This window comes from Adelges cooleyi, unplaced genomic scaffold (genome assembly GCF_023614345.1).
Source record: "Adelges cooleyi isolate 19-005CV unplaced genomic scaffold, UGA_ACOO_1.1 ACOO_flye_CR_arks_rails_tigmint_CR_PRNA_23, whole genome shotgun sequence".
NCBI classification, from domain to species: domain Eukaryota; kingdom Metazoa; phylum Arthropoda; class Insecta; order Hemiptera; family Adelgidae; genus Adelges; species Adelges cooleyi.
This window is the reverse complement of record NW_026095893.1, coordinates 331,859-346,939: the sequence shown is the minus strand read 5'-3', so window position 1 is coordinate 346,939 and position 15,081 is coordinate 331,859. Positions and strand designations below refer to the sequence as shown.

The following is a 15,081-nucleotide window of genomic DNA, read 5'->3' as shown; positions in this document are numbered from 1 at the left end:
CGATTCTACTAGAAAACTCAACACATTGGCTATACAGTCAAACATCTCGTGACTGTTTTCTATTATGCCCAACGCTAAATCGAGCATATACCAGAATTTGTCATGGTTCACATCAGGTTTAGCCCTGGGAAAATCTTCTATGTTGAATTTTTGGCGATGCCTCCACGAACTGTTTACGTTACTCACTCGTCTTGCCTCGCGTGAGCTTTCGTGTACAATCAATCGAATGAAGGATACATAATCTAATAAGACTTTCGCGTACACACATCCAATCAATCGCGCCGTCATCCAGTATTTATCATAAACATTTTCGTCGGTAACTGTAAAAAGATAGGGGTTTTCGTTGGGTATGAACAGTTCAAAACCAGAAAATGATTTTGTAGAATCTTGGTGTTTGCCTTTAATATGGTCGATTTCACACCATCCAGTATTGCTTAGTATGACGTTGATCATAAAAATTAGATCTTCATTGTCGTCACATGATAACAAGATCTGCCAATTACTTATTATTACCAAAATCATAAAGCCTCTAGACACAATGTAAAACATTTTGTTTAAATACTACTGTAGTATTCCTTTTTAAAAATAAAATTAGCAACTATTTTTTATCGTAACCGTACGTTAACTGAACGACTTAAGGTTGCTGCACATTCCCTATATGTAAACCATAAAAAATGTGTTTCAAACGTATAACAAAAACAAATGCCTGTTTACTTTAACTAAACTGAAAATAACTGCGTATTTCATTTCCATTATTTCTCGAAGAGTACTTTTTTGTATGTACATTACCAAATGCCCAATAACTATATTCGTTTTATAATATATTTTTATAATTAAGAAAAAATATAATGAAAATATATGATATTGTTCGCTAATGACTGTTTGTAGCCACTCAGTTATTGCTACACTATACCTAACATTTGTGAAAACATTGTTTGTCCTAGAGTACCTTTTTATCATGGATATGTATTACTAACATTGCATATCATTACTAACCTAACCTACCTGACGAATATTGTAACGATGCATGTACTAATATGGAAACTGTGTTTCTAGGAATTTCTCTCAAGTGGAGTTATATTATATTAGTTCATCGTTGTAATACCAATTACTAAAATCCGATCATCATATCGTTATTGGCTAACGTTATACATATCCTAATTTTTAGTGTAATTGGTAAGCCAAGTAGCATATTAAAATGTTGACACAATAATGTAAAAGTTATTATTCAAATAAAATAATTATTATTTGTTTACCTGTAGTTTTTTGTTACTTTTAGTAATGTTTTTTGTTTGCATTTAAAATGTATAATAATATTAAAATCAATAATTATTGTGTAGTACTCGTATATTTATTATAGGCAATTATATCTATACCAATTTTATAATCCATACAAAATTATATTATATTACTTAAATTAAACACAAAAAAATGGTAGTTGGTGTAGTATAACTGTATTAGGTCATGCACCTAATGCAAGTATGTAACACAATAATATTCAAATTATTCAAGTTGTAGTTTTCCTTACTATCTAATAATATAATATAAATTTATATATTTTATAACAGAAATTAGAATATTTTTTAACACATCTTACACACTGCAATATTTATCCACTGGAGCTCGGCTAAGGAGAACTCCGTTTCCAAAATGACCACCCCCCTCCCCCCGTTGGGATAGAGGTGTGATTCCTAGGCATCCGAGTGTTACCAAATATTTACCTTTTTCAGTATTTTCCAGAGAAATATAAACCTCAATGCGAATGTATAATATTTTTAATGAACTATTTAAAATAAGAAAAATAAAACTTGGCGTGTTTCAACAATGTTCTCGGTTATTCTTATCAATTATGGAAGTGATCGACTTAAACGGTAATATATGTATGTATGCGACTCTTATAGACACATTTAGTATCCGCACGTGAGGGGAAAAAATTAAAACTAAGTTTCCTCTTTAATCTTTAGCTACTAAAAAATAATTATACTAACAAATCAGGAAAAATGTCATTTGTTGGTTAAAGTCTGAAATTTTAAGACATAATATACTAATATGTAAATAAAATTGTATGTAAGTATAACACTAGCAGTGTTATACTCTTAAATAACTAAATAAATTAAAAATAATAAAGGTTTTTCTTGTTTGGTTTTTTTTTTATCAGTAGGTATTAATAGTTTGAGTTTTCAGTCTCCTCCATAGTTATATTATATTATTCAATTTTTTCATAGCAGCTTGATGGCCATATGAAGTGTTTTCAATGTTTATATTGTTTTATCAATATTTTATTGTAATATAATAATAGTAATACAAGTTATAGTAATATACCGCACTACTAAGTAAACCTTATATCTCATTACGACAATTAAATATTGGTAACATAATGTAAACATTGACCACACTGCATCCAGCTTCGTTTTTGAGAATAGGTACGTCAAAATAGTAGGCTATCTAGTAATTTAATATATGTATGGTCTCCCCTAATTATTTTTCTACGGGTCGCCACTGCTGACAAATTGCCTTTTTGTCCAATAAAAGAATTTTATTAAAAATATTTTTTTCGAGATACACTCTCGCCTCATTAAAAAAACCAAACAACACGATTATAAACATATTATCGACTATTTGTACACACACGTTGTGTGTGGGTATAAATTCGACTATGATGGTGACTAGTTAAAAATTCTAATATTTGTTACTACCTTACAGTATTATATTGAACTTTGAATAAATGTATTTAGTTGCTTAATGATATAACCGCTGTAGAAGTGCTAGTTGAAGTAAAAATAAGAGACTGACCCCAAACTAGTTGAATATAAAGGTGATGTAAATTAGAAAAAGCCTATCTCGATAAGTCGATAAAGCTTTATATTTTATTACCGTAATATGATTGCTACAATGATAAATAATAAAGGGCCGAAACTTGAAAAGTTTAATACATCAAGAAACTTAAGATAAAATACAATAATACAATATTTTTGTATTGAAACGGTGCAATAAAGAGTAATTGATGTGCAAAAAGAAAACACTGAAATAAACGTTTAGTAAAACTTTAGATTTTCTAAAATGTATTTTATGTATAACTATAAAATAATATTGAAACTAGGGTATATATAAAATTAACGGATTATTTTTCTTACAAGTTGCTATCTATACGATCTCAACATCATGTATTTGTTTTAAATCCAACAAACGTAAAACATTCAACAGACTAGTCCAAATGTCCTTACCCTCCAACGAAAATGCTATTAATCGATTTATATTTCCTTGGCCATCATTAATGTCGATATTGATATCCATTTCAAAAACATATTGTTCAAGCATTTCGACATCAGGTGACTCGGATGTCGTTGCTAATATTGTATGATCTGGTATCGAAAGTACTATTTCATCGGTTTTAGCATCGGACGTTCCATTCTGCAACCCCAAATAATATTGTTCTACTTTAATTATGCGAATAAGTGTATTTTGTTCGATCGAAGCATCGCCTGAGAAGTACTTTTTAAAATATGCCAAAATCGTTCTATACACTAGTTCTATTCTCAACGGGATATATGAAGTAAGTACAAAACTTAATGCGTCAAGCAATGTGTTTATATTATTAGAATACATTGAGAAATTGTTTCTTGCCATACTAGTTTTAATAATTGTTTTCATTTTCTCATAGGCTACAATAACAATAGCTTTGATCATGGTCAGTTGATATTTGCACAGATATTTGGGGTTTATATTATTCTTGACGAAATCCACAATTTCCGGTAATCTCTTGAAATGGCCATCCCACGAAACGTTGATGTCGAGCAACATCGAAAAACTGCTATGTTTGGCCAAAGCCTTATTCAAAATGTTATTCATTAACAGACTTTCAACTGTATAATTGTTTCTATCCATTTGGGTTTCAACAGTTTTGTACTTTTTCAAATTTTCTTCGGTGAGTATGTCGACACATTACGTTGCGGTTGGCATTGTTGTACGGCCTAGTCGAATCCAAAGACTCGATGATAGTACTCAGCGAATGGTCGAGCTTTTCTTCTATTGATACGATAGATTTTGTCATAGAGTTAAAACATGATTGCAATTGCTCGGACATGTGCATATTATTTGCATCCAACGTTATTGATTCACACTGCGATATGATATGATCATTTAATATAAAATGAACGACGACGACGGATGAAAACTGACAATCATCCTGTTTTAAAGATTTCAAAATTTGTATTGCTTGCTTTAATTTGTCTTTCTCGTAACCTGCAAAACGTTTAGATCTATACTCAGAAGTGAGTCATACTGCAAAAATCCCACCTCTTCGTATTCATAATCACACAAATTTGCATTTATCTCTCTAACTGCTTTTATGTCAGATTCCATGGCTTTTATATTTTTCGTAAAACGTTCCAAAAGCGTGGTAAAACTTTCAACGGTTTTTGATTTTCGGTACACGCCCGAGTACGCAACTCTTTCATTGATTTCAAAACTATTGATTTGTGAACCTTGAAAAATTGTTTTTAACGCTTTACGGTTGTTTGTGCTAATTGTTCTTTGATACACCACGTTCCTCAATTTCACATGTAACAATCCGGGAAAATTAAAATGTCTTAAAACGCCTACGGCGTCGGTTATAATTCTATTTGTATGCCAATTAAGAGTTCTGCCCTTTCCGGATATTCTTAATATTTCTCTGATCAAATAAAAAATTGTCATAGCTATGCTCTGGAACACTATTGTCTGGCTTTTTGTCACGTTCTCTGAACGATAATCCTCATTGAGTACGTGTTCTGGGTAATGTGCACGTATCTGGAAGTAGCTGAGTCCATTGTGTAAATATTGCGTTATTTGCGAGCAATACAAACAGCACAGCGCAGTAAGAGTCATGTCGTTTATAGCTCGATTGTTGCCACTATCAACACTCCATTCGGCTGGGTTTGGGCCGAACGTTTTACTAAGGGACGTGTACTGGCCGTCTTTTCGTATGTCCATATCCTTGAGAATGTCTAACCCGGTTATTTGAACCGATTCGCTGTCGGTCATTACTTCATCTTGTTTCGACAATACCATAGTTGGTATTGAACAAATAATGCATAGTATAATTATAACCCGGGAAATATTCGAAGACGTCATATTGGCAGGAATACCGCGCGATTTTTTCTTTGCTAATTGATCTGCTGTGTCTAATGCGTTGGAATAATATGTTTTCTACAGTCAATAACGACACTCTTCGCCTAAAAACGAAAATTCATGTTACTTCGTGTTGTACTCGACATAGTGATTGATTTGAAGTATTACAGTTCAAACAAGTTGTCTACCGAACACATGTCAATGTGGCATGCATAATATTATACGTTTTCGCAAAACAAGATGGCTACATATTGTATTTTTTAAATGAAAAATAAACATTTTCTGTAGAAAATGTTAGCAGCTGTGAAATTGTAATAGCTTACGTTTGACACGAGTCCCCTTACTCATTCGGTTTATAGTTTGGAATCTAAAATTCGGGGCATGCGTCTACTATTGGAATTTGTCGAAATCAATTTGAAGACAATTTTACCGTGTCGACGGTTAACAGGCACAATGTAACTGAATTTATTTTTATTTAAAATACCTCAAGTCGGGAAAATTATTGATCGTTTAATATCATATAAGTTTTGCTAAGGTAAGACCGATTTAATATAATATTTAATTATTATTTTGTTTTTACTCACGATACTATGCCTAAGTTGAAATTTTCTCCTTAAAGACTTTGGAAGTCACGATATTTTTAAATGCTTTACTTTAACAACAGGTCATATAGGGCCAAAAGAATAACAGCGTTCTAATCGAAAACGAACACTTCATGTTCGGTAAAATTATATATTTAGCTAACGGACTTACGAAAAGTTGTTGAAAAATGTATCTTTACAATTTATTCCGTTTCTCAGACAACTTATCTGAAAGTACGGAGTAAATCGACAAAGAAGAGTTAGTCTATTGTGTTCAAGGGTTTTCTGGAATGTTTTCACAACTGTAATATTTCGTCATAGGACGACAGGCGAATTTATGATGTTTTTGTGAAAAGTGTCAACACATACGTGTTATACATTTAGAGAAAATCAAAGACTCATTTTTTTTTTAATACAAGAAATTTTATTCAATTTAAATAATATTTGCCGCTCGATATGCTGACGGTGTACAATAATTTATAGCACCTCTCTCATGGGAGGGGAAAAATGTATATTGTTTATAAGATAAAATAAATATTCGATAAACTTTCTTAAAACTAATGTTATTATTATTTTTGTTTTTTTTACATACATTTTTGTCGTCTAATTAGAAAACTTTATTAAACGGCTGTGGGTTTTATGTTTTTACCTAGTCAAAATGCATCTTCCACCATGGAACTGTTTTTGAACAATTTTTATTATTATGTAACATATCAAAACCATGTTACGAAAAATATGAAAACCCGTTTCTAAACACATATAAGAAGTCACTTAACGACGAGAAAAAAACAAAATACCTATGAATACAGTAATTTGTATTTATAATGTAGATTATAGTTAATAGATTAAAATTAAAACAAAAGGGAATAGAGTTGTTAACTCACTGAACGTGCAGACAAAATGCAAACAATCAATGTATAAAAATAATAATATTTTGGCCTAAGAGGGAAAATTCTAGATAATCAATTTGTTTGTAGTTACTCAATCACTCGACCAGTTCCGGATTAAAAAAAAAATATTATCTGTACCTATCACAAATGGTGTATACATTTTCAGTTGTTTACACGTTAATATACCTTACCACTAAGTAAACCTTATTGCCACAAAGAAATATTGGTAATATAATGTTAACATTTATCACTTACAACTTAACATTTACAACTTATCATTCGAATTCATATTAATTTTGTTAATTTTAAAACAACAGTAGTGATTGAATTACATTAATTAATTATCAAAAATAATTATATCAGTAAAATACAGTACTTCGGTAGTATTAATAATACTGTGCTCAGGGGCAAAAGGAGGCAATCCAAATGTCATGGAATTATTAAACAATACTAAGTTTTGCTTTTGATGTAGTTTGAATGAGTAAAAATGTATCTTTAGCATTTCATAATTTACATGTAAAGTATAGATAGTATTCTTTGAACTATGAATATGAGTATTTTTATTTGAATGAATTAAGAAAAATTGATTTTAGAAAATTTCTCAAAAATAAAATAAACATTTTCTTTAAATATTGGATTTTATAAACGTACATATTTTATTGGCTTTTTAAATTAAGAATATTTTCTTTAAAATTTTGACTGGTTGAATACCAGTTTTGAACAAATATTTTTTAAATGATAAGAGTTTAAAAGTTAAGATGGGAAGAGAAGTGCGCGCAGACAAAATATATAATACTACACTTCGCCTTTCCACCTGCCCTAAACTTGAAACTTCGAAAACTTCAAAAATATGAACGCGTTGAAGCTTTCATGCATGGGAATGACACTATTATCATTGAAAATTGCAATTATTATTTTTTTTTTTAATTTCGTTATAACAAAATTATTTATGAACATTGTGATTTGTGTTATTATTTAAAAACGTATTACATATATTGAGTAGCCGACCATTTAACTACGTCCATAAAATGCAAAAGCACTTTATATTCGAACGGCAAGGCTTTTAGTCCGGTCAAATAGTCTTGGAAACTGTCGACGACTCTCGTAACAATCTCTCAACAAATATATCCAAAGCCATTTGCCAGTCTCTAAATCCGACGTCAGCAATATTTCAAGTATACATTTGGCTTCCTCTTCATAACGCTTTACGGTTTCCATGTGATCGACGAAAGCCTCTTCGCTGTTTAACTTATCAATCATGTGCCGTATGTTTGATTTGGCAATTACACAAAAACTACATTTTATGTCTTGGGCTTTTCTCTCTAATTTAGACCGGCTTTGTAATTTTGATTTGTAATCGTCAACACTGTCACAATAAGGCGATGACAAAATGTTCATGTATGTGGTGTTCATTTTAATTGGAGGTTTTCTGAATGTTTTCAGTTTACTTAAGGTTTGCAAATAGCGTGATTCAGATTTTTGAAGGAAAAACCGTGTAGGAGTAACCTAAAAAATATATATATATTTATATAATTATAAAACTGTAACTCTAATAATAAACCAATTTCGTTTAATCACTCGAAATAATTGTAATTTAAAACAAAAACGTAAATTGGACAGCCTCAATAGACAATCTATGATTTATTCAATGATTATTTTGCTTCAAAATAAAATAAACTTAATTTCAGTATGATGCAGTTGTTAAATATATAGTTTATTCTGATTATATTGTCTGAAAATGTATTATTATGACTACAAATTAATAAAAACATCTCATTTGTATAAATAAATGACCAATGTTGTATGTGTATTTTTTACAAAGCCCCGAGTCAATACAAATTAAGATTGACTTTTCGGTATTGTCATTTTATAGCATTTGGTATATTTTACAACTGCTATCTACCGCAAAATACAGGTGTCTCACAAAGATTTGACTAATTTAATGACTTTTTTTGTGTTTTACTTTTTATAACTATTTTTAAATTCAAGATATCCATATTAAGAATAGTTTGCTGAGAATTTTGACTGATCGATAACTGGTTTTGGATAGTTACTTGTAAACCATAAAAGGTACAACAGTTAAAAGCCAAACCGTGGTGTTTCTAGCACAAATGAGTATAAATCAATAAAAAAAAAAATAAAAATATTCACTAGAACAAAATGTGTCAAATTTGCGTGGGACACCAATATAATCGAAATTATTTTACAGAAAAAAATGTAGTTGAAAAAAAATCCTTACCCGGTGGTTACCTGCTGATCGGATTGTTTTTATATTTGACGTTATAGCCAAACAACATAGCAAAAATCCATAAATGTTTACAATCATTGTTATTTTTTATATTTTTATTTATACTATAGTAAAATACAAGTCTTTTGTGTAACTATAAACTAATACCAACCTATCATAATCGCAAGACGCGTTATGCTGTCGTTAAATTGTAAAAAAATGTGTATCTTGCCAACAGTTTGTACACGTTGTCTTGTGAAAGTTTTCATACGAGTTGATCACGTGTACCTACCGTGGTGTGTAAAATTAAAAACGTTTTTTGATTACACGCAAATTTATTATTTTCTGACAAAAACCGAGCAGAAAATTTATTTGTTTTACAGACAAGTGTTATTTAAAAAAAAATTTTTTTTAAGATTTTGTATCATAGGCATCCAGTCAACCAAGAAAATTCGTGATATTTATCACGCTATATCATCTCTACCCAAATTTTATCGTTCTTCTATATTATTATAGTTAAAGCTCAAAATCTCGAATACTGCATTTTAGCACACTTATCCCTTTTTGCATGAGATATAATAAAAGCTAGCCAACCCCTACAACAGCCGCGCCAACAAAAGCTAGTAAAATTACTAGCGGGGGGTTAACAATGTCTATGTCTGATAGGTACTATATGACGTGTAATAATAGTTAATATAGAATATGAAAAAAAAAACATTCTTATTTTTAAATCTATAATAATAGCATATTTTATGACACACGAGCTTAACAACGGAATTGACTCATTAAAATTAGCTGCTATCGTCATTATTTAAGAACACCGCGCTGCTGTTGGCCAAAACGTACCTACATAAATCTGTAACTGGAATCAATAATTGTCTTTGCAAGCTAGAATAGTTTCTTGCTGCCCGATGATAATTGATAATTAACATAACACATTGATTGGTTACCAGAATTAGGATGTATGTCTTTCACATTGCTTACACTTATTTTCGACAGCATTAAATATTTCATCTTTTACTTAATACACACTTCTACAGACTACACAATTTACAAACGTTTAAAATAGGCATGATAATACTGATACTTCAAATATATTAAGTCTTAAAAACGTTGTTCTAATTATATAAGCATACTCTACAGGGTGATCCGCCTGATGTAAGAATTAAACACTCATTTTCTCGGGAAAATATGAATATTTTGAAAATCATTTTTTCCCTATACGTCTTGAAAGTACTAAAAAAAAACAAGTCCATACCTGCTTGTTTTACGTACAAGTGATGAAGAAAAAAAAGGTCCAAATATTGAAAAATATAGTAAAAAAATATGCACCTACAAGTATAGGAAAAAATTATTCTCAAAATATTAATATTTTCTGGAAATATGGGTGTCTTACATCAAATGGAACACCCTGTATAGGTACAATATACTACAGAATGGAGAAAACCTATTTCTGTGCTTACAAAAATATTATCCGGATCGCATACTTACCGTATTTCATTTTGTTACGATTTCAAAATCAAATTTTTGATAGATGGACTGCGGTTTTAGGCGACGCAAAACCGACATAGGTAAACAATTTTTTGTGTTTTGAGTTTGCACTTTTGATCCCTCCCCTCCCCATTGAGCTGGCTTTGTTGTACTCATTATTTAGTATTTGTATGTAGGTAAGTCGATCGAATTCCAAAATAATGTACGAATTTATCGAATTCAATACATTCATTTTTTTAATTAAAATTGTATAAAATAATATTTCATAAGTTGACAATTTTTACTAAACAGGTAGACTTTGGTTGTAGACTTAGTACATTAGTTGTTTTAATACACATTTTTTCAAATGTATTTTTCATATTATCTAATTTTCTTAATTCATAAAATAAATATTAAGTTTAAGAAAAACACGTCAACTCGACGAGAAAACAAATGTACAAAATTGTCATTGTTTTTTGTTCTCGTGTGTAGATCTTATTGGTGTGCATTTTTGTATAAAAAAAATCGAAGGTTATAATAAATCAGAAGTAGACAAGTTGGTCAGTAAACAAAGTTATTCCTACTGGCCTAGAAACAAAGTTTACCGGGAATTATTTTCATCCGTGTACATATTAACGTTTCCTCCAAGTCTGTTATCAGCTGTTATCACTTATCTTGCTGATATCAGACATGCGGCTGGCGGCATGCCATGTTGAATTGCCATGCTTTTATTTTATTACATTTTGTTCGGTCTTTCTCGAAAACGGACGAATAATAGTATTTTTTAACTGATATATTTTCATTGATTGAATTTCGATTCATTACAGCGCATTTGAATATACATTTTATACTATTTTAATATATAATAAAAACACCTACTTCGGGGGATTATCGATTTCAGATCTAGGTAAAGTATAATATTTTTGCATTACATTGGCTTTTAAATAACAGCCATTATAATAAAATATGTTTTATTATATAACTAGTAATGATGTTGTCTAGGGATTTTTGTTCAAATGGAAGTACATTAGTCCTGACGTCACAACTGAGTTTTTTTCCATAATAGTTGAACCATTATAGTTGTTGATTTGTAATATTATGAATTTTTGAGGAGGACCAGTGGCCGAACGGTTAATGTGTCGGTGTGTTGGCATTTACTGGTTCGATATTCGGTCTTACGGTTCTATTTGCTAGGCGGGAAATTGTCTTGTGAAAAGAAAACACTATAATATCCTTTACAGTGACGAACCGTTCCAAAAACTAATTTGTCAAGAAACCACGGAACATTGCGCCTTCAAGGCCTGTTAAACTACGTGATGATGAGGAGTTCTGAATGGGTATTAATTGTTTTTTTTTTTATGGAAGGTGTCTGGCAGGGATTTTTGACTTATTAATTAAAAGTATGATGGTATTTTAGGCTAGCTTTACATATTTTTAGTCTATTTTTTCTCGATATATGAAAAAAGTGACGCAGTTTTAACAAAATACAGATGTTGTAAATTTTTTTTTACATATCATGATGGCTTTTAGTTCTTTTATTACACCATTGTATCATTGTAATGGTAAATAGGAGTATCAAATTTATTAATAGTTGTTCAAAATGTTATGATTCTATGGAGTGTTATTGTAGCTTGGGCTGCAATATTTTATTATACCCTAATATGGAAATAGTAGTTTCTTGTCATAATATAGTTATTATCTATATTATGACATGGACATATATTTATGCTAGCTATTACATATTTTGCTAGTTGGTTTTGCAATTTTCGATATTATATATATATTGAAAAACCTAACATTACTTAACCTAGGCGCTGAATATACTTGTTATACATTGTTTTTAGTGTCAAAGAAACGTGCAACAAGCTCATAGTAGAAGTTGAATAAAATAAGCTATTGCATGAGCTCACAGCAGAGTGCGATTTCGACGGCAGTTTGTTTGCAACGAGTGTCAAAAAATATTTATATCTAAAAGAAGTTTGGACTATCACATGTCAAAATCACATAATATGAACACCGCAACCAGAAAAAGTTGTCGAAACAAATTGGAAAGTAATGTACACAGGTGAGATGGATTTTTTTTGAAAAACATAAACATAGGTACCAGTTTTGTTTATTGTTAGGATAAAAACAAGTGGTCTTTTCGTAGTCGTATGGTATCCTAGCCGAGCAGGCTAGAAGTTTGTTTGTAGAGCCTAAATACCTAATATCAAATGACAGTGGGCTTAGAAAATAATTGTAATTTTATAGAAAGTCGTATGATCTCTGTCAACATCATCAACATAATGTATATTAATCAGCAACCACCATTTAAAATAATAATTTAATCACATCGTCCTTTTGTAACATAAAAAAAAAACTTTACTTAGATGTTTAAATCTAAACTTGGACAATAGCATTGGAGCCTCATGGGGGTCATAGCTTTTTAAAAAATATTGCATCCTTATATTAAATTGTATATATATATTTTTTAAATTCTTTTTATATAAATAAAATAATAAACAAAATATTTGCTATGAAATTACTTATTTCAGTAATTTAGCTGCATAAAAAAAATATTAAACAAATATTTCGAATATTTGTATTTATTTAAGTATACTAAGTCCTGTCTGACCATGAAAACACCTCCCGCCGCTCAAATAATGTACTTAGCGGGTTGGTTGTGTTAAATAACTTCACATTTTATGATGGGTTATTTTTAGTTTCATATAATATAGTAAATTCAGACCATGGACCAATTTTTAAATGTGTTTGATTTTTTAGTATTGATGAAGAGAAAAATCAGGCACCAATTAAAATAGAAGGAACAGATGATTGTTTCTACGAGCCTACGATAAGAAAAAAGGAAGAAAATGATGTACTGATCACAGAAGTTACCAAGTAAAATATTTACAGTGTTCATTCAATAAGACATTTACAATATTATTATTGCTTATATAATTTCACGTTTTGTGATAAATCACTATTTGTAATAATATAGTGATTCAGATCATGGACTACTTTTTAAATGCATTTTATTTTTTAGTATTGATGAAGAGAAAAATGAGGCACCAATTCAAATAGAAGGTACAGATGATTGTTTATATGAGACCACAATAGAAATAAACAAAGAAAATGAATTGCTGAACACAGAACTTGCTAAGTAAAATATTTATAATCAATATATTTTTTTTTAATTCAATTGAGACTGGCTGGATAAATTACGTTCAGGTTAACTTTTGTAAAATGTACAAAGTATTGTTCTCTTGAACAAATGGGTCTAAAATTACTGTTACAAAACCCAAATATATTTTATGATCGGGATAGATTATTATTGGCTTGTATTAATTAATTATAAAAAACCATTTGGTCCCCATTGTGGTAACTTGTTCAGTTCAGATTGTTTTTACTTTTTTTTTAAATTCAGTTGAGACTGGTTTTATATTTAGCAAGTAGGAAATGATAGTAATTAGTGGCAAAAAGAAAATAGAAAAATATAGACACAGAGTATAATTATAAAAAAATAAGGAGACACCTAAAAGCAAGGAGTGTAATATTATTAAAAAAGGAGTATTTTATAAATTGAAGGTAGGGAGTAACAAATATAGACTACATTTAGGCACTAATGGGTTTTCTCTCAAATAAATACCTTAAATTTGCTGTTCTATGTTGGGTGTATATGAACTATACTTGCTTAATTTAAAATACTATATTATTATGAGCAAAATTTAAAATGATTTTTATAATACATTTTTTTAACTATTACTTTATGTTGCACTCTGTTTGTAGTGTAAATGAAATTAACAATGAAACGAAAGAAACTGATGTAAATGATCAACTGGCAAGAACAAAACCCAATAAAAATCCTTTACTCAGAAAAAATCAACGCGTGCATACTGGCGAACAGCCATTTAAATGTGACGTCTGCCCTAAGAATTTTAACCAAAATTCTAAACTTATCCGGCACAAACGTAAGCATACTGGTGAAAAACCATACACGTGTGACGTTTGTGTAAAATCGTTTACGGTGAGATCACACCTTACGCGACACAGTCGGCATGTCCATTCTGCAAATTTATCAAACAATATTTGATTTTTGTTGTGAATAAAAATACAGCTCTTAGATATCGAGTAATTTGTGTAAATTTTTTGCATTTCTCTATTTTGTTTGTATTATTACGGTTAAATAAAAAAACAGTTATTTTGTTTGATGATTCTAAATTTCAAACTCTTTGGTAAACAATTCTGCTTAGACTTTCTCTTACAGTCAAAATGTCTTAAAAAAAATATGTTATCACAATGTATCAATAGAAGATTTTCAAGTTTTATATTTCAACTTAATGTACACTTAAATTGAAAACATTTTTAATTGGTCTTTAAATTAGAATTTTTTAAATGAAAACAAAGTTTTCCACGTTAAGAGGGCGTCGCACCGGTAATTTTCAGTGGTAAAAACATGTATTGAGCGTTATACTTGGAATAATGAAAAAAAACGCACCGTCTTGCCCTCCGGAATATTGTTCTCTTTTAATTTTATAAGGGGTGCTTTTACTCAAAAACCAACATTAAGTGAGTTATTTTCAGTCTGCTTAAACATGTAGAGATGAAAAAAACATTTTTAAATCGCTTTCAAGGATGCTGTGATAGTCCAAAAAATAAATTAACTATCAAAATAGAGTCCTAGTTATTGAACTAATAATTACACATCACAGTTTAACCTTTAAATTAAGATTTTGTAAAAAATTGCCATACTTTACTCCTTAAAAATGGGCGGTGCGACGCCCTCTTAATCAAATGGAAAAAAATATTAAAATAAAAACTTTTT

At 30.0% G+C, this 15,081-nt stretch overlaps 1 protein-coding gene across 3 annotated transcripts; it reads left to right on the top strand.

Annotated features, from left to right (window-relative positions):
• Nucleotides 1-10,968: 10,968 nt before the first annotated feature.
• On the top strand, nucleotides 10,969-14,391 carry LOC126835613 (zinc finger protein 502-like). 3 transcript variants are annotated; one of them, XM_050568304.1, is made up of 6 exons: nucleotides 10,975-11,184; nucleotides 11,280-11,614; nucleotides 12,122-12,342; nucleotides 13,041-13,157; nucleotides 13,303-13,419; nucleotides 14,046-14,391. In XM_050568304.1, the coding sequence occupies exons 3-6, from the start codon at nucleotides 12,269-12,271 to the stop codon at nucleotides 14,347-14,349; spliced, it is 612 nt and encodes a 203-aa protein (XP_050424261.1). In that variant the 5' UTR covers nucleotides 10,975-11,184; nucleotides 11,280-11,614; nucleotides 12,122-12,268; the 3' UTR covers nucleotides 14,350-14,391. The 3 variants fall into 3 exon arrangements, with proteins under 3 accessions (XP_050424262.1, XP_050424261.1, XP_050424260.1); XM_050568303.1 differs by lacking the exon at nucleotides 11,280-11,614; XM_050568305.1 differs by lacking the exons at nucleotides 11,280-11,614; nucleotides 13,041-13,157 and having other exon boundaries at nucleotides 10,969-11,184.
• Nucleotides 14,392-15,081: the final 690 nt, after the last annotated feature.

Bases quoted from the DNA above. Each gene is read 5' to 3' on its own strand.
- LOC126835613 (XM_050568303.1), top strand. From the start codon at position 12,269: ATGTCAAAATCACATAATATGAACACCGCAACCAGAAAAAGTTGTCGA. The intron at 12,343-13,040 runs GTGAGATGGATT...TTGATTTTTTAG, and splicing joins TTGGAAAGTAATGTACACAG to TATTGATGAAGAGAAAAATC. The intron at 13,420-14,045 runs GTAAAATATTTA...CTCTGTTTGTAG, and splicing joins CTGAACACAGAACTTGCTAA to TGTAAATGAAATTAACAATG.